General features: G+C 58.8%; 3 protein-coding genes across 4 annotated transcripts; 2 read left to right on the top strand and 1 right to left on the bottom strand.

Annotated features, from left to right (window-relative positions):
• On the top strand, positions 1-8,194 carry ORAI2 (ORAI calcium release-activated calcium modulator 2). The gene is made up of 3 exons (XM_060032290.1): positions 1-129; positions 3,411-3,648; positions 7,404-8,194. The coding sequence occupies exons 2-3, from the start codon at positions 3,424-3,426 to the stop codon at positions 7,941-7,943; spliced, it is 765 nt and encodes a 254-aa protein (XP_059888273.1). The 5' UTR covers positions 1-129; positions 3,411-3,423; the 3' UTR covers positions 7,944-8,194.
• ALKBH4 (alkB homolog 4, lysine demethylase) lies at positions 8,194-18,473 on the bottom strand. Its single transcript, XM_060032289.1, has 3 exons — positions 18,138-18,473; positions 15,019-15,216; positions 8,194-12,048 (listed from the first exon to the last, which is right to left on the bottom strand). The coding sequence occupies exons 1-3, from the start codon at positions 18,471-18,473 to the stop codon at positions 11,461-11,463; spliced, it is 1,122 nt and encodes a 373-aa protein (XP_059888272.1). The 3' UTR covers positions 8,194-11,460.
• LRWD1 (leucine rich repeats and WD repeat domain containing 1) lies at positions 18,422-25,188 on the top strand. Of its 2 annotated transcripts, XM_060032287.1 has the most exons (15): positions 18,422-18,551; positions 19,062-19,296; positions 19,396-19,512; positions 19,962-20,102; positions 20,338-20,442; positions 20,695-20,817; positions 20,896-21,010; positions 21,210-21,319; positions 21,520-21,727; positions 22,253-22,325; positions 22,420-22,560; positions 24,005-24,096; positions 24,281-24,436; positions 24,516-24,628; positions 24,723-25,188. In XM_060032287.1, exons 1-15 carry the CDS (start codon positions 18,472-18,474, stop codon positions 24,867-24,869), a joined length of 1,956 nt encoding a protein of 651 aa, XP_059888270.1. In that variant the 5' UTR covers positions 18,422-18,471; the 3' UTR covers positions 24,870-25,188. The 2 variants fall into 2 exon arrangements, with proteins under 2 accessions (XP_059888270.1, XP_059888271.1); XM_060032288.1 differs by lacking the exons at positions 24,005-24,096; positions 24,281-24,436; positions 24,516-24,628; positions 24,723-25,188 and adding an exon at positions 23,704-23,984.
• The last annotated feature ends 8 nt before the right edge of the window (positions 25,189-25,196 follow it).

Below are 25,196 nucleotides of genomic sequence, written 5' to 3'. Positions count from 1 at the left end.
GAGGGTGGGGGCCGCGCTCGGCGCCCCGGCCGGGCCACAGGGCCACTGGGCCACACGGCCACACGGCCACGCCAGCGCCGCCTGCCGCGAGCCCGAGCCGGAGCCGGGCCGGGCGGGCAGAGCAGCTCGGTGAGTGCTCGCCGCGGGGGGTCTGGCGGGGGACTGGAATTGCACCAGGAGACTCGACGGGGGAGGGGACCGGCTTCCTCCTGGGCAGGCGTGGGACGCGCGACGTCTGCGGGGTTGGGAGGCGGCCAGGTGACCCCAACCCCGCGGGCTCCCCGGGCAGGGTGCGGCGCCGAGAGGACTCAGGTCGCGGGTGCGGGCAGAATGCGGGTCCTGCGGCTGCTGGGGCTTCCTGAGGGGAAGGGACAGGGATGCAGGCGGACTCCTCTAGGAGACCCAGGGGAGCAGGAGGGGCTGGGCCCCCGCCCTGCACGGGTGTGACAAAAAGAGAGTCAGAAACAGGCGTTTCTGCGTGGCACTCGCCATTGCTCGTGCCCCAGATGTTTAAAGGAAGTTCAGACAGGCAAACCCCAAAACCTACCGCCCGGAAATGTTTCCAACAGCCCTGCCAAGGAGAATAGCTAATCTTTAGAGAGAGCATCACTGTTATGCTACAAGACCTCTTTTCTCTGACTGCCCCTTATATGAAAACAAAACCAAAAACCCACAAGGTTCAGCCAGGAGAGCATCCTTTGGAGCCTCTGCCATCTGACAGAAACGCAGGGCTCCATCTTGACCCACCCGACCCCCTGCCTGAGCCCAGCCCCGGAGTGTGAGGACCAGACTCTGCCCCTGGAGTTGGGGAGGCGGGGGGGAGGAGGCCTGGCCCAGGGTAGGACGCTGGGGCTGGAAGGGTGCGGATGGATCTGAATCCAGTCTGGGCTGCTCCCTCTGCAGGAAGTGGCTTTTCTGTCTTCAGGACCCACAGGCCTGCCTCAGGACCCAGGCTCCAAGCAGACAGGCAGCCCTTCCTTCCCAAACCCTGCCACTCGAAGGACATCTGCAGGGCTGAGGCCGGCTTGCCTATTGCCCAGAGGCCACCATGGCCCAGAGGCCACCGTCAGACCTCACTGCCCATGAAGCTCTCCACTTTCCAATTTGAGCTCAGCTCTCATTCATTGATGGTCCCTGTGCTTCCCTCTTCTTCACCCCATACATCCCTTTGGAGGCCACCAGGCCCTCCTGCCCCTCCCAGTCGGCCAAGCGTTTGAGCACACAGGCCAGACTGAGCCTGCATTGTTCCCTCACCAGCTCCGTCCAAGCCCCTGCATCTGGGCACCTCCAGAGCAAGTCCAGCACAGTCATACTTTCCAGGCTCCACATACTCCCTGCATCCTGCCTTCCACCCCCGTTTCCCTGACCCCCTCTGCAGCTAGCTTTTCTGCCCTGCCTCTCAGAAGCTCCCATGTGGGCAGCGTCTTGTCTTCGAGGGAGGGTCCCACTTTGCCAATGCTACCTTCACTACCTATGTCCTTGTCCCTGTCCTGGCTCCCTAGCAGGGCCCCTCTCCCGGGTCAAGAGTAGAGGCAGCCAGCCCCTCCTGCACTCCCTCAGCCCTCACACCCCCTCCACTAAAGCAGCATTTAACTCACTGGATGAGAATCCCCCTGCCCTTATCTCACTCCCCCACGGGACATCCTCACCTTTCATCTTTGATCCTTAAGTACCAAATGCAGTCTTACCTTCGGGCTCAGGAAGCATTTATTGGATGCAGGATGGAGAGACGGATCCTCTGAGGGGGCAAAGCTTGTGCCTTTCACCCCACCACACACTGGACAGTGTCTTCATCATACCTGTGGGCTCACTTCTGATACGTAGGGGGAGAAAAAAAGAAAAAAGTGTATTTCCAAATGACGCCATTCTCAGTTATTTGAAGCCAGCCAATGGATTGGTTAGTGAACAACATTTCTCTGAATCCTCCCCAAGGGAAGGGACATTCCTGTGATTGAAGTGCTTGCAAGCAGTGCTGCTGGCTGCAGATGTGGACGGGGTGACCAAGGTTCCCAAGTCGGCCCTCCTGTAAATGACCTAGTAATTGGCATCCCAGGCAGAAATAGAAGAGCACAGAACTGTTTCCCGGGGCCCTATTGGCTGGTAAAAGCCGAGCCTCCGCAGCCTGGTGGAAGACAAAGAGGAAGGCACCCCAAAAGAGAGAGGCCTTCCCCGCCCCTAGGACCTTCCCAGAGAATCCTTTTAGGGATTGGCGTGGACAGATCAAGTGTGGGGCATTTCCTCAGCCGCTGACCCTGGTGAACACCCCCTACTCCGCCCACCCACCCCCAGCCAGGCTCCCTGGAACCTGGGAACACTGCTCTGTTTTGTGCTAGCCTTAAGAAGGCTTTTCACGGGGCCTATGCGGGCTTGAAGGTACAAGTTAATATCTGATGCCAAGTGAGCTGTGAGGTGCCTGTGCCCTGGAAGCCTGCCCTGCAGATTAATTCGAGCTGATCCCGCGGGCTGCTGCACGGGCCGGCCCCTTGGGCCACGCAAGACCGCCAATCCCCTATTTGGATTAGTGGAGATTTGGGTTTAAATTCGCAAATCTCGACAGATCAGCCCTTCTGATCTTCATCGTGTGTTATTGTCAAACCAGATGTCTACTGGGATACTCGAGGGGTCTCCAGCCTCCATTTCTCGGAACAAAAACAGAAAAACCCCACAAAAAACCATGCTCACGTCAATTGGCCAATTCAGTTTTTCATTTTGCTGAAGGTTTCCATTGCAGCCTGGATGTGGCCTTAGTTATACAAACCAGGTATTTTCAGGGCAAACTGTGCTGATTAAAATCTAAGTTGGATTTGAGAACTTAGCGGCTGCTTGGAAATGTTGATTTCATGGTTGGCACCTGGCCATTGGAAAGCAGTTTTGGTTCCACTCTCTTGTCTAAGAGCCCGGTAGGGTGGGGATGTCCCTAGGTGAAGATAAGCAGGTTGGAAAGGTCAGGTGTCACGCTCACATGGCAGGGTCAAATCCAGAAGTTTAGGTCCTAAAAGCTTCCTAACTACTACAGCTCCCTACTCCCTGAAGATAGGTGCCCCTCTGAGGAGCCTTTAGGTGCTTTTGGTCAACCTTGGAATTCCATTCACCCAAGAGCCACACTCAGCTGGAGCCTTTCTGAGCTCGGGGTGGGAGGCCAGATTCCTGCTTTGTGGAGGAACACTGGATGCTGCGATGGTTCCTGGAGATGCACTCCTGCCCCTCCTTTCCTGCAGGTGGTCCCCACGTTCCTGTGTGAGGACTGCCTCAGAGGCCAGGGCCCCATACTCGTGCACCTCTGGATCCCATGGCCCTGGCACAGGGTGTATACAGTGGGCCCCCAGGGAAAGTTAAAGGGACTTGGATTCTGGCTTTTCCAGGCCCCGGGAACCCTCTGGGATGCCTGAGTGTGTCTCTGCCGCCCCCAGGCTGGCTCCCACCATGAGCACCGAGCTCAACGTACCTGTGGACCCCTCCACTCCCGCCTGCTCGGAGCCCGGCCACAAGGGCATGGATTACCGGGACTGGGTCCGCCGCAGCTACCTGGAACTGGTCACCTCCAACCACCACTCTGTGCAGGCCCTCTCCTGGAGGAAGCTCTACCTGAGCAGGGCCAAGCTGAAGGCCTCCAGCCGGACGTCCGCCCTCCTCTCGGGCTTTGCCATGGTGAGTGGAAACACGTGGTGGGAAACACAGCCTGTGAAGTGGGCTTTTGCTAATTGAAATCCTGTGGTGCTTCAGGGAGCAAAGCACTCCCTCCGGGCCCTGCTGACAGCCAGGATGGACCAGTAGTAAGTCTCTGCCCAGGTCCCACCTCCTCCAAGGGGACTGCTCTGGCAACTGGAGGGGTGGCCTGGGGCATCCAGGGGAGTCCCCAAGCCCCAGAGCCCTCAGAAAGCCCACTCTCACGTTCACATACAGTATCTACTTGGCAAGGAAGTTAGTGGGGTAATTAAAATAGCTTCAGGGTACAAGGTTTCCCAGGGAAAAGTCCCAACATCTGCACATCTCAGGCACCACCCAAGAGTTTGGGAATTTGAGCAGAAACTGTGGCATGGGTTGCGTTTGCTCAGTTTAGCCCAGCTGGGGACACAGATGCTCCCTGAATGTGGTCTCTGGGGTGACAAAGCAGAGCCTCTGGCCTGACACCCGGCTGCCCGGCTGTGCTTTCCTTCTGAGTCATCCCCCAGGACAAGAGTCTGTCTGGGGAAAAACCGTGGGCCCTGAAAAAGGGCCACATCCCCTGTTGACTTCAAAGCCTGCAGACCTTCATCCCTTCAGGGGATTGTCCCAGAGAGGGGGGAATGTCAGGATTCCGGATTCCCAGCGAGAACTGCGGCCGCCCCTCCTTTTTCTTTCTCTGTTGTCTGCTCAGAGGTCCTATTGGGCTGGAAGCCATTTTTTTTTAATGTAAAAACAATTGTTTTTCCATATCCCAAAGCCTCAGCTGTCAAATGGATACGCAGAAAATAAAAAAGCTGTCCGAGCGAGCCAGTGCGGCCACTCCCATGACAAGGGCCTGCCCGTCATCGGCACTGGTCACCGGTGGAAAAATGAGACCTCCTGTAGTCAGGGCGTGACCTCAGGCAGGGCAGGGCAGAGGTCACCACGTCTAGAGGGCAGTCAGTTTGGGTTGAGGTCTGTAGTTCAAAGCAAAGGCTTATTTACGTCCTGCATTTTATTGCTTAAAACGTAATTACAAAAGTGTACAATCATATGGGACATAACTTTGGCTCAAAATGATTTCCTCCCATCACATTAAAAGAGGAACATTTTCTCAAGCTTAACTTTAAGAAATAGCAAGAGAAGTTTAGACGTCACCATTAAAATTAGATCTTGTTTTCTACCCTCCCAGTAGGGTATAATGCATAGTAATACTATGCATGTACTGCATTGAATTTTTCTGGCCTATATGTATTATTATATATTTTTTAACTTTGGAAAACTAACTGAGAAGTACTGCATGATGTAATGAAGTAGGACGGTTTCCTTTCTGTGCGGGGCCTGGGTCTCGGAAATCACTTCCCGTCTGCAGCTGTCCCTTGAGACCCTGGTCTTCCAAACATTTGGACTTCCAAATTTAGGGAAGAGTCTGCTCACCCGAGTTTGAAGGCTACAAAACCCCTCATTAAAATTTGCAAACAAGCCCTGTGAATAAAGCTGTAAAGCAAAGAGTGAATTCTGGAGTAGTTTGAGACTTAATGGCAGCCTTCAGGGGTGTGAAGTGGCCTTAGAATGAGGACAGTGACCGTTGAATAATAATAATAATTCATTATTATTCATTCAATAATAATGAATTATTATAATAATTCATTTCTTCAGCATTTATGGAGTATCTCCTCTGTAGCAAGTGCTTCCTTAAGCCGTTGGGGATACATTTCAGAAGCCACAGACCCCAATAAATCAGATAATTATTCAGACTGCAGAGCAGCCCAGGAGAAAGAAGTGGTGAATACAGATCGTCAGCTAGTATCAGCATGTCCACTGTGGAAACCATAGCTGAATAAGGGCAGGGACATGGGAAAATGACCAGGCCGTTCTGTAGGTAGAGTTCCCTCTCCATATTATGTATTCCCTAATTAGAATTGCAGAGCTGCTCCTTCTTCCAGCAAGTGCTTATGCCTGACCTTAAGCTTATTTCTTCATGTTTATCCTGCCCCTAACACAGAGAACCAGTGATCCAGGACTCCTTCATAAAAATCTTTGCATAAATACACTGAAAAATGGCCTTTGGCCTTTTCTCCTCTTGAGGTGGAACAAAACTGCTTTCCTCATAGGCCTTTTAATCATCTTTGTTTCTCACCTCTGCACCCTCTGAAGTTTACAACATCCTTTTTTGTTGGGCCATATCCTTTGTGGTCACAAGAGCCTACCCAGGCTAAAAGGGCACTGAGAAAGGACCACACCTCCTCTCAGTAGTGTGGCTGCTGTCTCTTTGGAGCAATAATCACTGCTGAGTTTCTGTTCAGCTGTGGTCCACTAGGACTGGCATATCTTCTTTTTACCTACCAAATGTTCCATCTTCACTGAAGACGGAGTGAGAGGATGAGGTCCTCACTCTAAGAGGCAGTAGTTGCTAGAAGTTATGAAATCTTTCTTGTAAATTTTTTAAAACAGGGATGGCTCTGGGAGTTCCCTGGCGGTCCAATGGTCAGTGGTTGGGACTTGGCGCTTTCGCTGCTGTGGCCCCGGGGTTCCCACGGGATTGCCCCGTGACTCCTGAGCTGGGCTGGTGGCAGGTTGGGGAACTAAGATCCCCAACACGTGCAGCACGGCCCAAAGCAAAACAACAACAACAAAAAAGGGATGGCTCAGCTCTAGGAGACAAACAGTGTGAGTGGAAAAGCCTTCTGGCTTCTCTCTGCCTCCCTGTCCCCCCTTCCTTGACAGGTGTGGTTTCTTACCTTTGGGTGCCTGGAAGAAGGCCCTTGGTGAGCCTGGACTAAACCCTCTACTGGGGTTGGTCCACAGAGCTGGGGTGGGATGTGGGCTGCAGTGGAGTGGACTGGGTGTGACCTGGGGAAGCGTGGCAGGAGCCTGGCGCCCAGTCTGGACTTTGAAAGCCCCTTAGGGCTCGTGGTGAGCATATCCCAGCCTAAATAGACACTCACTGCTACAGAGATAAGCAGGGGCTTCTGATCCTTCTGTGAGCCTTTTATTCCCTTTCATTTAAAAGTTGTTTTTATTTTTTCAAAGTTAGCACATGCGCAGTTTAAAATTAAGTACTGCAAAGGGCTTGTGACAAACCCTGGCAGCCCCTCCGCCTCCACGTCTCTAATGATGTTTGGGAATTGCTGTCTCTTGACTTACCCTTTTTACATATTTCCTGTTGGCCTCCTGCTCCCGTCGATTCAGCTCAGTTGTCCCAGCCCAGCCCCTTCCCAGCTTCCCCTCCTCACTGTTGCTGTCATTTATATGACCATTCCCGGCCTTTGGAGAGGTGGCTGCTGGCTCCCGCTTTTGGCCTCAGCTGAGAGGCACCCTGTGGCTTGTGTGAGGCCGTCCAGTGTGCGGCTCTGAGCCTAGGGACCGTCAGGAGCCTCCATCATTACTTCTTTTTACCTCTTGAAAGGTCAGGTTTGTTTTTTTGAGAAACATCAGTTGTTTTGCAGCTAAGCTCCACTGCAGCCCGGCTCTGATATCAACAGCAAAGTCGCATGTTCCCAGGGAAGCGTGGCCTCTGCCCTGGGCCAGAGCCCGGCACCCCAATATACCTACGTTCTTGGCATCCAGGGTGCGATCACCGCCCTGCCCAGTGCTTCTCTGGCCTCTTCTGTACTTTTTAGATGTTCCCTGAATGAGATCTTCTTTAGCTAATCAGCAAAAAAAAAAAAAAAAGTAAAGTTCAAAATATTTGATCAGCGAGGAGGGCGCCCTCTGCTCTGTGGGCGCCCCGACCCAGCGCCCCCTCTGCCTTGCAGGTGGCCATGGTGGAGGTGCAGCTGGAGACTCAGTACCAATACCCGCGGCCGCTGCTCATCGCCTTCAGCGCGTGCACCACGGTGCTGGTGGCCGTGCACCTGTTCGCGCTGCTCATCAGCACGTGCATCCTGCCCAACGTGGAGGCCGTGAGCAACATCCACAACCTCAACTCCATCAGCGAGTCTCCGCACGAGCGCATGCACCCCTACATCGAGCTGGCCTGGGGCTTCTCCACCGTGCTGGGCATCCTGCTCTTCCTGGCCGAGGTGGTACTGCTCTGCTGGATCAAGTTCCTGCCCGTGGACGCGCGCCACCAGCCCGGCCCTCCACCTGGCCCCGGGGGCCACACGGGCTGGCAGGCCGCCCTGGTGTCCACCATCATCATGGTGCCCGTGGGCCTCATCTTCGTGGTCTTCACCATCCACTTCTACCGCTCGCTGGTGCGCCACAAAACCGAGCGGCACAATCGCGAGATCGAGGAGCTGCACAAGCTCAAAGTGCAGCTGGATGGGCACGAGCGCAGCCTGCAGGTGGTGTGAGCGTGCGCGCTCCTGGGCGGGGCCGGTGCCGTGTGTCCGCGGCCGCATCCGCGTCAGCTCAGCGTCCACGCCTCGCTGGGAGGGAACAGAACTCGCTTGCGGTATGGGGAATTTCAGAAATGCAAATTGCCAACAGGGCTGCCGAGACACTGCCAGGTGGTTCAAGACCAAAGTTCTAGTCCTGTCTTCATGCTGTAAGACCTGGACCGTTTTCCTTCAGAAGATGGAAATCTTCAGTTAAACGGGAGACTGATGCTAAGAGCTCAGGGGAAAGAAAGGACGAGTCCTTGGCCCTGGGCACTTCCTGAGGCTGGAGGCCAGGCTCCGAGTAGCACCGGGTGGTCACGGGTCACCTTGGAGACCTGGAGCGAGCGGCCGGCGGGGGCCGGGAGCCTGGCAGGGACCTGGAGAGTCGGGGTAGCACCATGGGTTCAGGGAAGGGATTGCCCCGTGACTCCTGAGCTGGGCTTGTGGCAGCCAGGTGGCACATCTGATGGTACCACCCTGCTACGATTAGACGGGGCACAGGCTTACAGCTTGGCCTGGTGCTTCCCTCCCTGCCCTGGAGGGAGCTGGGCAGCCTGGCTCGTGGGGCTGGGGAAGGAAGGCAGGAGCCCAGGGCACGTGGCCCAGCAGGCGTCAGACTTGCCAGGCCCTGGGGGAGCCGTCCAAGGGCGGAGGCCAGTCTGTGGGCGCCCACTGGAGGTGGCTGTTAACTGAGGGGTACTGAGGCACACTGGGCTCAGATTCTTTCTTCCCTGCCAGCTGGATCCTTGGCCACATTGACCCAGCGAGGCCACCAGGCTGGGGAAAGGGCCCAAAGTCCAGAGGCCTCCGTCTCTCTGCCACAGACTGTCTCCTGAGCCACCAGCTGACCCTCCGGGCTGTGGCTGCAGAAGGCAGTGGCACTCTCGCCCAGGCACCCGAGCCCGCCCACCTCCCTGCTGCCTGTGGCCCCCGGCAGCGGGAGGGGGCAGCCAGGGGACTTCCTGTCTAGACAAGGCCGTGGCCGGGCCTGGTCTGTGGGTGGTAGCATCAGCGGCCAGCCCTGGCCAAACGTGGGTCCTGCTTATAATGACGGCAGGGAAGGTGAGACCGTGTGGAGCGCTCCCCTCCTGGGCCTCCTGGCCACAAGCACAGGCCCAGCTCACACTTCTATGCAGCCATGCACAGCACAGGTTGTGGTGTTTTTCAGAAGGGCGTCTGGTAGACCTGAGCCCATGTTCTTGGACCAAACACATACATGCTACAGCTCAGCTTACGTGTGAGCCTGCTGCGCCCTGGGCCGCTTTTAAGAACCACATTTACCACACTGGCCAGCAGCCACCAGAGAGTGGTGCCTTTTCTTTTGTTTCACAGTCACTGGACTTCATGCTCTGACGGCATTTCTGTCCACAGCCTGACATCTCTGTGGGGTCTGGGTTGCCTGTACCAAGAAGTGCGGGCAAGCCTGGCTGAGGTTTCTGGGACTGTGACATCCTGTTGAGAACCTGAACCTTAACACGTAACTGAATGCTGAGAATCACCAGTGCAAGTCATGGCATTTACGGGGAGCCTGGACATCGTGTCTTGCTGGGCCGGAGGAGAGCCCTAGCGCCTTCCAAAGGGCGTGTCCCTCGCATCCTCTGCAGACATCTGTCGTGACTTGCTTGCTCCCTAGCGCATGTCTCCTCTCCCAGAGCCTTGCTGAAAAGGCTCGTCTGGTGTAATGCGTTTGCTTTGCAAAAGAATGTCAGCGGCACTGCAAGACGGCCACTTTGTGTCCTGGCAGGGACTAGAAAGGCTGGCTCCTCCCCACTGCTGGGAGGGGACGGCAGCCCCTTCCCCTGGCCTCAGGCTTTTGAGAGGGGCCTTGTTGGGCTCACTTCGGCCACCCTCCTGGGCCATCTGGTGCCCCTGCCCTGTGTGCCAGGCCCACGGAGTGCCGAGCTCCCCAGACTGCGGCGAGCACACTCTGGGTGTCAGCCAGGGGCCAGCTGTTACACCTGGCCACATCAGGGTCAGACACTAGGTGCCCAGTGACAGTGCCACGTGGGTAGGAAAGATGCCACATAATCACGTTTTTGACACTGAATAGGAGAATAATGTTCTTGTAATTTCTTGTTCTTTCTTCCAGCGAGCTCTCCCAGCTCCAGCCTTTCTAGTTCCCAGAGGCATGAGGCAAACTGAATTTGTGAGAACAGAGATGACTGTGGGCCTGGGGACTGATGATCGGGGGGCGCCCTCAGGACTGGAGAATAAGCTGCTATTTGGAGCTGCAGCAGGGCAGTCTGCGGAGGGGAGGGAAGCAAATTGCAGGCTAGAAATTTGGTTTCTGGAGGCCTAACCTGACTGTGAAGGGGGTTCCAAGTGCAGTGGCCTTTCTGTGTTGAGAGGCGCCGCAGGCCGCCCCGGAGCCAGCGTGGGCTCGCCCTGTTTTCCTCTGAGCAGAGCCTTCCTGGTGCTCATTAAAACAAGTGCCCGCAGATACGCTGAGGCCCCTTCCAAAGTGGAACACGGTCTCCGTTTAGTACCTGACCAGGGGTTTCAAAACTCCAGCGTTTCTATTTTAGACAGACTGCCAGGGCAGAATGCATTTCAGTGTCTCTTCCAGGAAGGTCTGCTGAGGATAAAACTGCCTAAGCCTGGGCAGGTCGAGGCTCATCTGCACTGCTTACCTGTCTTGTGCTGATTGATTCATTATGCATGACGCTGTGGAGACCACATGCGGCGTGCACACCCCCTGTCCTGTGTATGGATTTTTAAAACAGTTGCCCTGGACTGAACTGAATAAATAAGTATTTAAGTTATGAATTGCTCTCTGCTGTTGGTGGAGCACTGTGGAGAGAGGTGATGCTTGGAAGCCCCTCCCTGCCAATCGCTGGTCACCAGTGTTCCGCACCCTGCACCCCGTGGGGTCAAGCATGACCCGGGCAGAGTGCAACTCTGAAGCTGTCAGCAGCTCTAAAGTCAGTAGTAACAGTAATAACCTCACATCTTCTACCCAGCCTGTTCTCCAATCCAACACGGTCCCTAAATGAAGGGCCTGGGAGTTCCCTGGCAGTCCAGTGGTTAGGACTCGGTGCTTTCACTGCCCTGGGCCTGGGTTCAGTCCCTGGTCAGGGAACTAAGATCCTGCAAGCTGCGTGGCACGGCCAAAAGTAAATAAAATAAAAAATAATAAATAAATAAATGAAGGGCCTGCAGGCTGGGACATCGGGCAACCTTGTTAAGAGAGACAGATAAAGGAGAAAATGACCTGAAGTGGTACCAACGATTTTTAAGCTCAAAGTATGCCACTGCCCTCAAGCTGTGACAAACTAAACAACCCAGGCAAGTGGCCGCGGCGCAGGTCAAAGGGGACCGACTTGAGGCCCGTTCCCGTCGAGCCAGCTCGCGGACAGGGCTCGCGCTGCCGGGCACCAGGGTGTCAAGCAGTCTCCTCTTAAGACCTGAGAAAGACCCTCGGGCTGGGCGCCCCCTTCAATGCCAGCTAATGGTCCACTCTGGCGCCAGCTCCCGTCCCCGGGGAGGCGGCTCACGTGGGTCTCCCCTGAAAGGAGAGCGAGGTTTGCAGGAGCTCCTGCCCCAGTTCCCGCTGCCTCCCGCTGGGGCCAAACTCGGCTGACAGCTCCCTGAAGGTGGCGCTCACGCGGCGGGCCCCGATGTGCCTGCGGTGGATGGCATGCTTCCACTGGTGCCGCGCGGCTCGCGTGAGCACCAGCAGAGCGCGGCGGGGCAAGGGGACAGCCACCTCCACCTCCCGGCACGGGACAGACCTGCCGGGGGCCGTCGCGCCTTCCACCGGGGCCTGCGGGAAGCCGGACGGGGCCAGGCAGAGCAGCAGGCTGCCGGGCGCCTCCCGGGACATGGACAGCACAGTGGGGGACAGCAGGTTGAGGCTCACCAGCCGCTCCCCCCACAGCCAGGTGTCGTCCAGATGGGGGTCGATGGCCGAGCCCCGCTCCGGGCAGTAGTCCAGGTTACACTGCTCCACGGGCCGGAAGTCCTCCAGGACGGGGTAGAGGCCCATTCTCCGCACCACCTCCCGGCTGAAGCTGGGGAGGCCCCGGAAGCCGGCGGTCTTTAGCTTCTGTTTCCGAAAGTTGACTTTGGGGCCATAGTCCTGAAGGATGAGGACAAAAAGGAAGTGGGAAATTGTCTGAGTTTACAGAAATGGCATCACACGCCAGGGCTGAAGCATCCAAGCACAGTGACCAAGACCAGCAAAGATATCGGACTTCACGGAGCTGACATTCTGGCAGGAGGAGGCCAACACCAAGGAGATAAATATAAACAGCAGACATCAGATGGCGGTAAATGCTGAGGAGGAAAACAAAGCAGGGGGGGGATGTGAAGCACCGGGGGAACGTCGGCCCAGGTACCCCAGGAAGCAGAGCTGGAGACAAGAGGCCCATGCACGGCTGGCATCCCCAGGACGTGGTGCTGGGGAGTTGGGAAGGAGCCGAGCGAGGCAGGGCAGGCCAGCCCACGGCAGCGTTACCCATCTGGTCAACACTGGGTGCAACTGGGCTTCAGGACCACAAGGGAGAAGAGTCTCCACAGGACCCAGCAGCAGTTCCACCCCTAGCCTCACACCCAAGAGAACTGAAAACACACGTCCACGCAGAAGTCTGTACTAGACTAGTCACAGCAGCACTATTCATGACAGCCAAAAAGTAGAAACAACCCAAGTGTCCACCAACAGATGAATGATGAACAAAGAGTGGTCCATCCATCCAATGGAATAATATTCAGCCACGAAAAGCAATGCAGCATTGCTACAGGCTGCAAAGGGATGAACCCTGAGAACATTATGCTCAGTGAAAGATGCCTGATACAAAGGGTCACGTGTTACATAACCCTAGGTATACGAATGCCCAGAAGAGGAAGATCCACAGAGACAGAAAGTAGCTTAGTGCTTGCTGGGAAATGAGGGAATGCACAGGGACTGGTAATGGGTACGCATTTCCTCTGGGGTGATGAGAATGTTCCAGAACTAGACAGTGGCGACAGTTGCACAACACTGTGGATACACTGAAAACCAAACCAGTGAATTATACACTTGAAATGGGTGGATTTTATGGTGGGTGGCTTTTATTTAAAAAACAAAACAAAGACACCCTAGGGAGGAGCCCTGTAGATACACCTCAGGTCTGTGGCCTGAGCGATGGGGGGCATCTAGCCGCACCCCTGCTCCCTCGGGTCCCTGCCTCGTGGAGGGTGGCTCCATCTGCTGCTGGAGTCTTTCTCCTTCCCTGTTCCGCGTGGCTCAGTGCCGGGGCCCGCCGGCTCCTGCGGGCCACCCCAACTCCTTGGCAGCAGCAGGCAGAGAGGCTGGGACAGGCGGGCTGCGGCCAGGAGACTCCGAGGAACCCAGGAGGTGGGGGTGACTGCCGTGGGGACAGCAGACCGCAGCAGAGAAGACAAAGATCGGGCTGGCGGCCAGGGCAGGGCCCCCTGGGGCATGGTAAGGCCTCTGTGTTTACGTTGAGATGGGAGGCCTGGAGGGCCTGTAACAGAGCAGTGACTCGATCCAACCGGATGTCGGATGTCGGTGGGATCACTTCCTCCCTACTGAAACCAACTGAGGAGGACCGAGGGCTGCCCAGGAAGTGCTAGAGGCAGGTGGTGGCAGCAGCAGGGGGTGTGTGTTCTCAGATTCAGGATATGTTTTGAAGGAATACAGAGCTGACAGGAATTACCAATGAAAGAGAGGAACGTGGAAAGATCCAGCGTTTCTGGCCTGAGCAGGTGAAAGATGGAATTTGCCAAGGTGGAGCCACGGCTCAGCTTAGGGATGCCAGGGCTGGAGATACGAGTGCGGGAGCCCCAAACTCACCGACGTGCGGGGCCGGGCCTCACTGAGATCAGTAAGGAGTGTCTGGAGAAGGAAAAGGAGAGGCCTGAGGACTGAGCCCGAGAACCGGCCGCAGGCTTTAGACAGGAGGTGGGCGATGGAGGCAGTTTTTGAGAGGGTTAAGCGGCAGCAAGAAAAGAGGACCTGAAGAGAACGGAGAGCTCTCCTGAGAAGCTCTGCTGCAGAGACGAGAGAGACAGAGCTTACTGGCAGGCCGGTGGGAAAGAGCCAGCCTTGAGGACAGAAGGGGGCGATGCGGGACAAGGAGTTCCGAGGAGAGGGGCAGCATCCGGTGCGCAGCTGGAGTGGGGCTCGGGAAGAAGCTGGGCACAGGCGAGAAGGGAACGTCTGTAGATGCACCTGTTCCCTCAGAGAGGCCTGGTCGTCACGGGGGAGTGAGGAGGGGAAGGAGAGGTTTGGAAAGAGGGCAGCAAAGCGAACGACCTGCCGAGCGGGAAGGGCCCGGCTCAGGATGGAGAGCCAGAGCCAGGGCGGCCACCAGCAGGGGGCGCGGGTGCTGGACCCGACCAGGGCTGTGGGTGAGCAGAAAGAGCCTGCGCAAGTAAGAGGAGAAAGGGCGAGGGGCACCTGAGCAAGTGCCTGTACTAACTGGTCACAGGACTGAAGAGGGGTGAGGACACATGACAGGAGGGGGAAGGAATGTGGAAAGGTGGCCGATGGCTGGTTCGCAGGTCCTGGAGGGGGCGAGGATTGCTGGGGGTGAGGAACAGAAAAGGAGAAGAGCGGACCCAGGGAGGAGGGGACTGTGATGCCCGGCAAGGGAAGGTTCAGGATCTGGAGGCCCAAGTATCAGTGGCAAGAGGGCTGGGGAGACTAGAAACTGACGGGGAGAACTTTGGACAGGGGGGTAGGGGGATGGGGGGCAACTGGCAGCCTTCGAGAAACCCTCTGTGAGGGTCACCAGCACTAGGCCAGCTGGGGAGAGGGCAGATAGAGCTGAGTGGCCGTCTGCCTTTGAGCCCCGCCTCATGGGAAGGTGAGCAGGCCATGCCCAGGCCCCTGGCCCTGCCCCTTCCCAACACACCCCATTCAGCAGCCCTGCCCCCACCCCCCACCCCCCACCCCGACTGTCACCTAATGGCCCTGGGGAGTGGTGGGAGGTGGCTGCAAAGGAAGGCCCTGAGAGGGAGGTGAGCAAAGGGGCTCTGGGGTCAGGAGCCTGGCACGGCCCCGTGGTGTGACTGCCCTCTCTGGCCCAGCTCTGGCCCAGCCTACCTGCTTCCTCCGCCCGGACTGTGAGAGCTTCCAGGGGTCGCGGTCCATCAGCCGTACCATCTCAGCTTCTTCCGCTGGGGTCACAAAGTCCTCGATCAGTGTCACGCCTGGGAAGGGGAAGGCCCAGCCTTCAAAGTCGGACTCCTCGGCCCCCACAGCCCAGCCGGTGTCGGCGTAGTAAATGAACCGGTGTGTTTTCTGCAAAAGAAAGACAGGGATGGGAATTCCCTGGCTGTCCAGTGGTTAGGATTCGGCGCTTTCACTGCGAGGGACCCAGGTTCGATCCCTGGTCAGGGAACTAATATCCCGGATGCCACTTGGTGCGGCAAAAAAAAAAAAAAAAAAGACAGGGGACAGGGGTCCTGGAGCCACTAGAGCCCTTCCGCACACTGCACACACACGCCCCGAGAGGCAGCCCCACCCAGCATTGCACCATCCCCTGCAGCACTTTGGGAGGCAGCTGGAGTGTAGAGGGAGGCGGGACCCCTGCCCAGGGCCGCCTCCTGGGAAAGGCCCTCAGGCCCTGCCTTTCTCACTTTCCCATCTGTAAAAGGGAAGAGAGTAAGCAGAACCATTCTTTCGTCCTCCATTTTACAGATGAGGTGACTGAGGCTCAGCAAAGTTAAGGAACTAGCCTGAGGCTGCACAGCTGGGGCGCAGCCTCCGAGGCCACACTGTTCCTGTGTCGCTGTGGGGCACTGTCTGCCCTCCCCAGGCTGGTGAGGGCTAAAGAGGAGGACTGTGTGAAGGCAGCCAGCCCTGACCAGGAGCTGGAGAAATCTGCTCCCCTAAAGCTGAGGCCACGGGCCTGCCCAGGAGGTGAGCAGCACATGCTGGGAGGCCAGAGGGAGAAGCCCTTTCCGGCCACGGTGTGGGTATCTCTGGGGCCTGCCCTACACTGTGGCAGCCACTGGCGCTGCCTGAATTTCCCATCAAAAAAGAGCAGGGCTTCCCTGGTGGCGCAGTGGTTGAGAGTCCGCCTGCCGATGCAGGGGACACGGGTTCGTGCCCCGGTCCGGGAGGATCCCACATGCTGCGGAGCGGCTGGGCCCGTGAGCCATGGCCGCTGAGCCTGCGCGTCCAGAGCCTGTGCTCCGCAACGGGAGAGGCCACAACAGTGAGAGGCCCGCGTACCGCAAAAAAAAAAAAAACAAAAAAAAAGAGCAAAGCTGGGAGTTCCCTGGTGGTCTAGTGGTTAGGATTGGGTGCTTTCACCATCATGGCCTCAGTTCAATCCTTGGTCGGGGAACTGAGATCCCGCAAGCTGAGTGGCACGGCCCCATACATACATACGTACATAAAATTTTGGGAAAAAACCCCACAAAAAACAGAGCAGAACTTGCCAGTCACCCAGAGGAGTGCCAGGCTGACAACCTCCTGTGGCAGAGCCTTCAGGACCTGCCTCTGGTTCTGAGCAGAGGCCACCCTTCTCCTGGGCCTCCAGCCAGTGACCCAGCACAGGCCTGGCCATTTCTGCCCAGCGTGGGACTGCCTACCAGGCCGTCTTTGCTCCGGAGCTTCCGGTTGTGTTGGCCAGGACTCTGTCAGAGCTACAGGGCAGTCTGAGGTGTTCCCTGCCCAGTGAATTCTGCGTCCTCCCGCTTTATGTTCTACAGGCATCGCCAGCACCCACACCCCAACCCTGAACCACCATGTCTCTGTCTCCTGGCACCTCACATGGGACACACGGAAAGTTAAGGCGTCATCCCGTACATTTCACTCGTCCCTCAGCCATCAGGTTGGGAACATGCTACCCCCACGGTGCCCTGAGCCTCCACGCCCACGGCCATGGGCACAGTTCAGACCTTTGGCAAGGTCTGAAAAACTCTTTTTTAAGAAAGTTTTAAACTGTGGTCAAATATATACAACCACATATACGTTATACATTTTTGATCCTCAGCCACATTTTAAGTGCACATTTCAGTGTGTTAAGTATATCACATTGTTGTACAACCGATCTCCAGAACTTTCTCACCTTGCAAAACTAAATCTACCCATTAACACCTCTCCCCCTCCCTTCCCCCCGCTGCTGGCACCCACCATTCTTTTCTGTTTCTGTGAATTTGACGACTTTGGAGGCTTTACATAAGTGGAATCATACAGTATGTCTTCCGACTGGCTTATTTCACTCAGCATAACGTCCTCAGGGTTCATCTGTGTGGTGGCACGTGCCAGACTTTCCTTTCTTCCTTTTTTAGGACTGAATGATATTCCACTGTACGGATGGACCACATTTTGTTCTTCCTTTCATCTGTCCGTGGACACTTGGGCTGCTTCCACCTTTTAGCTATTGTGAGTAACTGCTATGAACATGGGTGTACAGATATCTCTTCATGACCCTCCTTTCAATTCTTTTGGGACCATATCCAGAAGCGGGATTGCTGGGTCATATGGTAGCTCTACATTTAATTTTCTGAGGAACCGCCACTGTTTTTCACAGGACCTTCTGAGCTTTCATCACGGACACTGTGACAGTTTCTTCACTGGCTTCCCAGCCTCCTTTCCTTCCTATCCACCCCTCCCCTTCCCAGCATCTTTCTAAAATTCACAGGTAACTTCCTTTAAAACCCTCAAGAGCTCGCCATGGCCCTCAGAACAGGTCCCGCCTGCCTTCCGTGGTCAGGCCCCCCCGACCTCATCTCCCTCACTTGAAGCATCATCCGCCTTCCCCAGGCCTTGGCCCGGCTGGAAGGCCCCTGCCCCGCTCAAAGCCTCCGAGTCCTCTTTTGCTAATTCGTTGGAATGAGTTTCCTCCTTGCCCGTTTCCGTCCAAGGCCTTCTGGGGCCCTCTGCCCTGGTTTTCAGCACCCCCTACTCTCTCCGTGTCGTCTAACCACGAGCCCGTGAAGCTTCCAGCCCCAGACACGGGGGGGCTACGTTTGCTGTCAGACTCCCCCCGGGTTCCAGAGGTGAGCTGTGGTCGGACTGCATCCACGTCCCAGCCCCTTTCCCACTCCAGGCGCACTGCTCAAAGCCCTCATCTCCTCACCCCGCAACGCCCCCATCGCCAGGGCCGCTGACACGGTTTGATCCGGAGCCCGTCTTCACGGTCAACCCGGGCCTCAGTCTCCCCGGAGGAAGAACGGAGTTGTGGGCGCGGCCCCTCTCCCAGCCCTCACCTGGTGCTGCCAGGGCTGGTCACCTCCGCGCTGCCGCTCGCAGATTAGACAGGTCCGGATACCCTTGCAACCACATTCCCGAAGGACCTCTGGGGCCGCCACCGCCGCAGCCGCCATCGCCGCGTCCTGGCAGCCAGGGCGCAGGCGCGGGACCGCGGGCGCCGCTGGGAGTTGTAGTGCGCGCGCAGGGTACGAGGTCCGCGCGGCCGCTTCCTTCCGGTCGCCGCCGCCGACGGATTCGCGCGGCGCCACCTCCTGGAATCGGACAACCGCCGGCGCCAGCACCGGATTCGCGTGCCGTCGATCAGGTCCCCGCGGGCCGCGCCTCCTCGCCATGGGCCCCCTGTCGGCGCGGCTGCTGATCCAGCGGGGGCGACCCAAGTGCGACCGGCTGGGGAAGATCCGGAGCCTGGAGTAAGGGCCGGGGCCACACCGCCCTCCACCAGGGCCTGGGTCGGCGGACGGTCGGGAAGAAAGCCTGGGACCGTTCCTCTCTCCCTGCCCGGCCCCGTTATCAGCCTGTCGGTTCGACAGAGTCTTTAATCATTCGGGACAAACGCCGTTCTGTCGTTATGAGATGGGTCAGGTAGGCCCGGAGCGGCATTACCTCAGAAGAGGGTCCAGGCTGCTAGGGAGGCAGTCTTGCAGAAAGAATATGGAGCAACCTGTTGAGAGAATTACAGAGGACTGGGGAGCACAGAAAGCCCCCCTAGAGGATCAGGAAAAGCATCCCGGAGGGGGCCAGCTGCCCCAAGTTATAAAGTAGGGACAGGGTTAAAGTAAGTGGGGGAATGTTGCGGATCGGCCATGCACGCAGGAGAAATGTCAGGTGCCAAAGCCGTCGGAGGCAACCTGGGCTGCCGTGCGTGCGGGGTGGGAGGCCTGCCTGCCCCCTGAGCCCGCCCTGTCTGCCCCTCTCCCCAGCCTGTCAGGGATGAATCTGCTCTCAGAGCACTTGGACCCCAAGCTGCTGAGCCGCCTGAAGCAGCTGCAAGAGCTGGACCTCTCCAACAACCAACTGGAGACGCTGCCCGCCAACCTGGGCCTGTCCCACCTGCGCATCCTCCGCTGCGCCAACAACCAGTTGGGCGATGTCACTGTCCTGTGCCAGTTCCCACAGCTCGAGGAGCTCAGCCTGGAGGGCAACCCCTTTCTGACAGTAAGTGGGCGGCCCCGCATCCCGGGCCAGCACCCTGGGGGCTCGGGCTCAGCCACAGGCTGGGGTGACCCCGAGCCGCTCTCCTCCCTCATCCCCCAGGTCAGTGACAACCTGAAAGTTTCCTTCCTCCTGCCCAAGCTCCGTAAGGTCAACGGCAAGGACGCTTCCTCCACTTGCTCTCAGGTGGAGAACCTGAACCGGGAGCTGACCAGCAGGGTAAGGGGCGGGGCGGTGTCTCTGGTGCTTGGGAGCAGTCGGGGGCCTTGAGGAGTGACAGAACTGGACATTTGGAGGACACCAAGGGGGGTTACAGGGGCTCTCTGTCCCAACCCCAAGTGGCCCTGAGCCCCTAGCCCGACCTGTTGCTTTGAGCTTGGCTGTGGCGCTTGGCCTCTTGTCCTTGGAGGTCGTGCCCTGGCAGGGGAGGCTGGGATGCTTTCACGGTGACTTTACCCTGGGCCAGCTCCTCCCTTCAGGGGCCTGTCTCTCCCTCTGTGTTGCTTGGGTTTGTGCAACCTGCAGCCGAGAAAGCTGTGATTCGGGGAGGCATCCCAGAGGCGGTGAGGCTGAGACAGCTCTGGCCCTGAGATCAGAGGCAAAGGTGCCACAGAAGGTCCAGGAGAGCCGGGGTGGGCTGAGCCTGAATCTGGTCCCTCTCGTGCCAGGTCACAGCTCACTGGGAGAAGTTCATGGCCGCACTGAGCCCAGAGGAGGAGGCTGAGAAGGCCCAGGCAGACTTTGTGAGGTCGGCCGTCAGAGACGTCCGCTATGGGCCCGAGTCCCTCAGCGACTTCACCCAGTGGAGGGTATGTCCTCACCCCGCTGTGCTGGGAGTCGCTCCTCCCTGGCTGCCATAGCCTGAGCCACCCTGGAGGTCTCTGGCCATGAGGGGATGTGGGGAGTGGGCAGGTCAGGGAAGGAAGCCCTATGGGCTGGAAGGACTCTTCCCCAGCTCGGGAAGCACCCTCTGACTGGGCGTCTGGGGAGGGGCTGGAGGCCCCCGGGATGTGCTCAGCTTCCTGATGGCCTGGCTCCACCCAGGTGCGGATGATCTCTGAGGAGCTGGTGGCCTCTGGTGGGACTCAGGTGCATGAGGCAAACATCTCAGAGAGGCCCCCAAAAGCCACCACTATCCAGGAGCCTAGGGTGAGTGGTTCCATGGGGCTCCCGGGCCTGCCCTGGCCCTTCCTGCCTAGGGAGGCATTAGGAAGGCGTCCTGGCAGTGTGCCCAGGAGATGGCCTTCTATGCTCGAGCTGGTTCCCTCTGACCCTGGTACCCCTGGCCTCCCGTACCCATGGGAGAGTGCAGTCCAGCCTCTGATGGGGAGGAAGGAAGCCCTGGGCAGATGGACACATGGTCACCAGGCCCTTGGGTTGCCCCCACCCCCTCCTCCACAGGCCGGGCCAGTGGCCTCGAAGCGGCCAGGTGATGGCCCAGTCAACCTCTCTCCCAACAAGCGGGTGTGCACCTCCCCGTTGGCCCAGGTGGAGGGCAGCCCTGTGGGCTCTGCTGGCAGCCAGGTGAGCTACCAAGGTGGCAGGGAGCGTGTGGTGGGAGCAAGGCCCGGGGGCAGCCATGACCCCCCTCTGCTCCCACAGACTGCCCTGCAGCTGGAGCCCCTGCACTTCCTGCAGTGCCACAGCAAGAACAACAGCCCTCGTGACCTGGAGACCCAGCTCTGGGCCTGCGCCTTCGAGCCAGCCTGGGACGAGGGCACGTCCTCGGCGGGGGGCAGGCGGGGCGAGGGCCACAGGGAACAAGCAGGGCAAGCTTTCTGGGCACGGGGCCTGGGAATACCACGTGCAGGGGCCGCCTGGGTGGACAGGGGAATCGGGAGGGACAGAGAGCTCAGAGTGTCCTCAGGGTCAGGAGGAGGGGCTGCAGTGGGTCACCAGGCTGACCTCTCAAACAGGGCAGGCAGGGGCCACATCCCAGACCGTGGCCACGTGTGGTGGGGAGGCCGTGTGTGTGATCGACTGCCAGACGGGCATCGTACTGCACAAGTACAAGGCGCCTAGTGAGGTGAGTGCCGGGGCCCTGCTCCTGCAGGGTGGCAGGCAGAGCCTTGGCTCCTGGGGGTAGGAGCACTGGGGTCTGGGGGCCAGACTCGGCCACCTACTCACCAGGTGACCTTTTTCTTTGATGCTGGGCTCCTGTTCCCGGGCCTGATCCTGCACGCGTGTAGCTCTGCCCCTCGGTGAGCCCTCCCCTTCCCTCCCCAGGAGTTCTTCTCAGTGGCCTGGACGGCCCTGACGGTGGTCACACAGGCAGGCCACAAGAAGCGCTGGAGCGTGCTGGCAGCTGCAGGCCTGCGGGGCCTGGTCCGGCTGCTGCACGTGCGGGCCGGCTTCTGCTGCGGGCTCATCCGGGCCCACAAGAAGGCCATTGCGACTCTCTGTTTCAGCCCCACACACGAGACCCACCTCTTCAGTAAGACCCCCTCCCCGAACCTCCGGGGCTCCCTTAGCACCCGTCCTGCAGCCTGACGCCTCAGGACTCCTTCCTGGGATGGCAGGGAGCTCCTGTGGCTGGCGGGCCTCATGCTGGCTGCCGAGGTCAGCGCAGACCGGTAGGAACATCAGGGTTTCATGGACAACTGACCAGGCTTCAGATTCTGTCTCTTCCCCCAACCTGCTCTGTGGCTTTGGAGGTTTCTGACAACCTGGGCCACGTCTGTGACCTGGGGACCTGGGTGGATCCCCTGGCCCTCTGGGTGTGATGAGGGTGATATCTGAGCAGAGACTTCGGGACATGGCTGCGTGGCGTGGGGCACATAGGTTAGAGTAAGATAAGGATGGTAGGCCCTGGAGTCTTTCTCCCAGCCGTGGCCCTCCCTCCCTGCCTTGGGGCCGTGGTCTCAGCCTGGGATACAGCCTGCAGGAGGGAGCAGGGCCTCCTGCAGGAGGGAGCAGGGCCTCCTCAGGGCCACCTCTCTCCTTCCCATCCCCTCCTCAGCGGCCTCCTATGACAAGCGGATCATCCTCTGGGACATCGGGGTGCCCAACCACGATTACGAATTCCAAGCCAGGTGATGCTTTGCGGCAGGACTTCGGGGGATGGGCGTGGGGGTGGGCACACACCTGAGTTTGTGGCCTCACGCCCTCCCTCTCACCTGCCGGCAGCCAGCTGCTCACACTCGACACCACCTCCATCGCCCTGCGTCTCTGCCCCGTCGCCTCCTGCCCGGATGCCTACCTGCTGGCTGGCTGTGAGGGCGGCTGCCGTTGCTGGGACGTGCGGCTGGACCAGCCTCAGAAGAGGAGGTGAGAACGGGCAGGGGTGCCCTGAAAGCCAGTCCTCGGAGCCGGGCAGCCCCCAGTCCAGGTGTCTGACCCCAGGCACACCTGCTGCAGTGATGCCCGCAACACGCCCCCTGCCCTGGGCAGCCAGAGGCTGTTTTCACGGGCCTCCTCAGAGCTGCCCTGTCCCCACCTCCTGCCCATCTCTTGAGGAAAGGTCCATTCCCTCTCTAGGCTTGATCACCTCATCACTGCCCAGCTCCTACCACTCACCAGCAGTGTGACCTTCCTCTGCCCAACATGATTTTGTCATCCACAAAGTGGGGACAGTAACTCACATCCCAGGGCTAGTGGAGGACAACGGGACGGTGTCTGGGCCAGGAGAAGGGCCAGAAGGGCCTGGTGGAGGCGTGTGGCTCTTCTGTATCACCTGGAAGGCCTGAGACAGTGCTCGGCAGGGGTCCCCTGGCCTTGTGGGGCCCAGAGCCTGGTGGGGGAGACAGGCATTAAAACCCCCCAGAGTGTGATTGATGTCAGCTACAGAGGAAGGAGAATAAGGTGCTCCGAGAGGAGCAGGGAGGCCGAGGGGACTCCGAGGTGACCAGTGGCGGATGGACAGGTCCTCAGGCTCATGCTCTCCATGAGTCCCGAGGGAGTCAGGTGGGCAGAGGCAGGAAGGGTGCTCACACGGGGGAAGCGCAAAGGGCCAGTGGCAGGGACAGCTGGCTGACCAGGGAGAGCTGGCCACAGCTTGGAGAACTGGAGGGATTGGCACAAGGTGATGTGGCAAGGTTGCCTGGGCCAGAGGATATACTGGCCCTGTGGGCCCTGGTGAGATCTTGAATTTTATCCTGAGCATGGGGAATAGCGTGGGAAGAATTTTAGGGCAGGTGGCAGGAGGGAACTGTAATGACACCTCAGCACAGACCGTGGCAGTTGTCCAGCCAGGTGTTGGTGGTGTCCCCCTGCCACACCTGGGAGTCAAGTCCTGGGCCTGCCTTCTCCCTCCCTGCCTGGTCCCCAAGTCCTGTGGCGTCTCCCCCACGTCTCAGATGTGTCTGCTGCTCGTGGTTGGTACTCGGCTGCCTTTCTGGCTCCAGGACTCCGGGCAGCTGCTGGGTGGCCTCTCCAAGCAGTGTGCCCGCAGCCACTCCCCACTGTCCTCAGCGTCAGAGCAACCCCCCGCACCACCAAGTCTCTGGGCCTAGAAGCACCCACTCGGCCAGTGAACTGCTCACCTCACTCAGCCTCGGAAGCGCTGCCTCACTCCAGAGCCCTTCCTGGCCATGTCCCTGCGCCCCCTAAGTTGCCACCGCCTGTGACTCGGCACACTCAGGTGCTTGCTCCCCCCTTCCAGGGCCTGGAAGCCAGGGAGGGCCCAGAGTAAGTGCCCAGCAGGTGTCTGAATGAGCGAGCGGCCCTTTGTGTGCAGCCTTCCTGGCTGACCAGCACTTCCGCTGCCCCACAGGGTGTGTGAGGTGGAGTTCGTCTTCTCCGAGGGCTCTGAGGCAACTGGACGGAGAGTGGACGGGCTGGCGTTCGTGAACGAGGACGTCGTGGGTGAGCGAGCTTAGCTCGGGACAGTCTGGCTTCCTGGGACCCAGATGGGCCCTGGTCAGGCCTTCTGGGGTCACTTCTCCCTGGGCTGGGGTTTAGGTCCGAGGGCTTCAGAGGGGTCCCCACTGTGGGACACGAGTTGCCCGGAGAGGGGCCCCCGGGCACAGTTCTTCACTCTCCCCGACAGCCTCCAAAGGGAGTAGCCTGGGCACCATCTGCCTGTGGAGCTGGAGCCAGACGTGGCAGGGCCGGGGCAGCCAGTCCACAGTGGCCGTCGTGGTCCTGGCCCGGCTGCAGTGGTCGCCCACCGAGCTCGCCTACTTCTCACTCAGCACCTGTCCTGGTGAGTCGCCTGCCGGCCACCCCTAACCCTGCACCTCTGGGAGCTCCGCCCCACCTGATTCCCGTCTCTGTGCTGGCAGGTGAGGGGATGGTGCTCTGCGGGGACGAGGAGGGCAACGTGTGGATCTACGACGTCAGGCCCCTCGTGGCGCAGAGGCCCCCGCCGCCGGCCACCCCGCAGGCCCCCACGCAGGTAGGCATGCGCACTGCGGTCCCCGCCAGGGCTGGGGCTGCCCGGGGGCCCGTGTCAGGAAGCAGGAGCCCAGCGCCCTCTCTCTCCCCTCCAGATCCTTAAGTGGCCCCAGCCCCGGGCCCTGGGCCAGACAGTGAGCAGGACCATGGTGAACACGGTGGTGGCCGACCCCACCTTTACCTACCTCACGGCACTGACGGACTCCAACATTGTCGCCATCTGGAGGAGAAACCAGCCTTGACTGTGGGACGCAACTTACTCAGCTTTTAGGGTCGTGAGGGGGACCTTCTTATCGGTGACTTTTTTTTTTTTTGGTGACTATTTTATATTAAAGTCTACTGTGTAAGAGAAGCCTGAGGGGAGCTGTTTGTGGACCCCATCAGGTGTCCGCCGCTGAGTAAGGCAGGCAGGCCCGGCAGCTGAGGCTCCCAGGGCAGGGACGCCTGGAAGCACACGAGCTTTCAGTTCCTTCTGCTTGAGACGCCGCCGGGCAGCCCCAGGTTCCCGGGTTTTGTCCAGAAGGAGTTTGTTCCTGCCACCCTCTCAGACAGAAATCTGGCTCCCTGGG

The sequence above is a fragment of the Delphinus delphis genome, chromosome 15, assembly GCF_949987515.2.
Source record: "Delphinus delphis chromosome 15, mDelDel1.2, whole genome shotgun sequence".
Classification (NCBI taxonomy): domain Eukaryota; kingdom Metazoa; phylum Chordata; class Mammalia; order Artiodactyla; family Delphinidae; genus Delphinus; species Delphinus delphis.
Note: the sequence above shows the minus strand (reverse complement) of the source record. Positions and strands in the feature narration are given on the sequence as shown.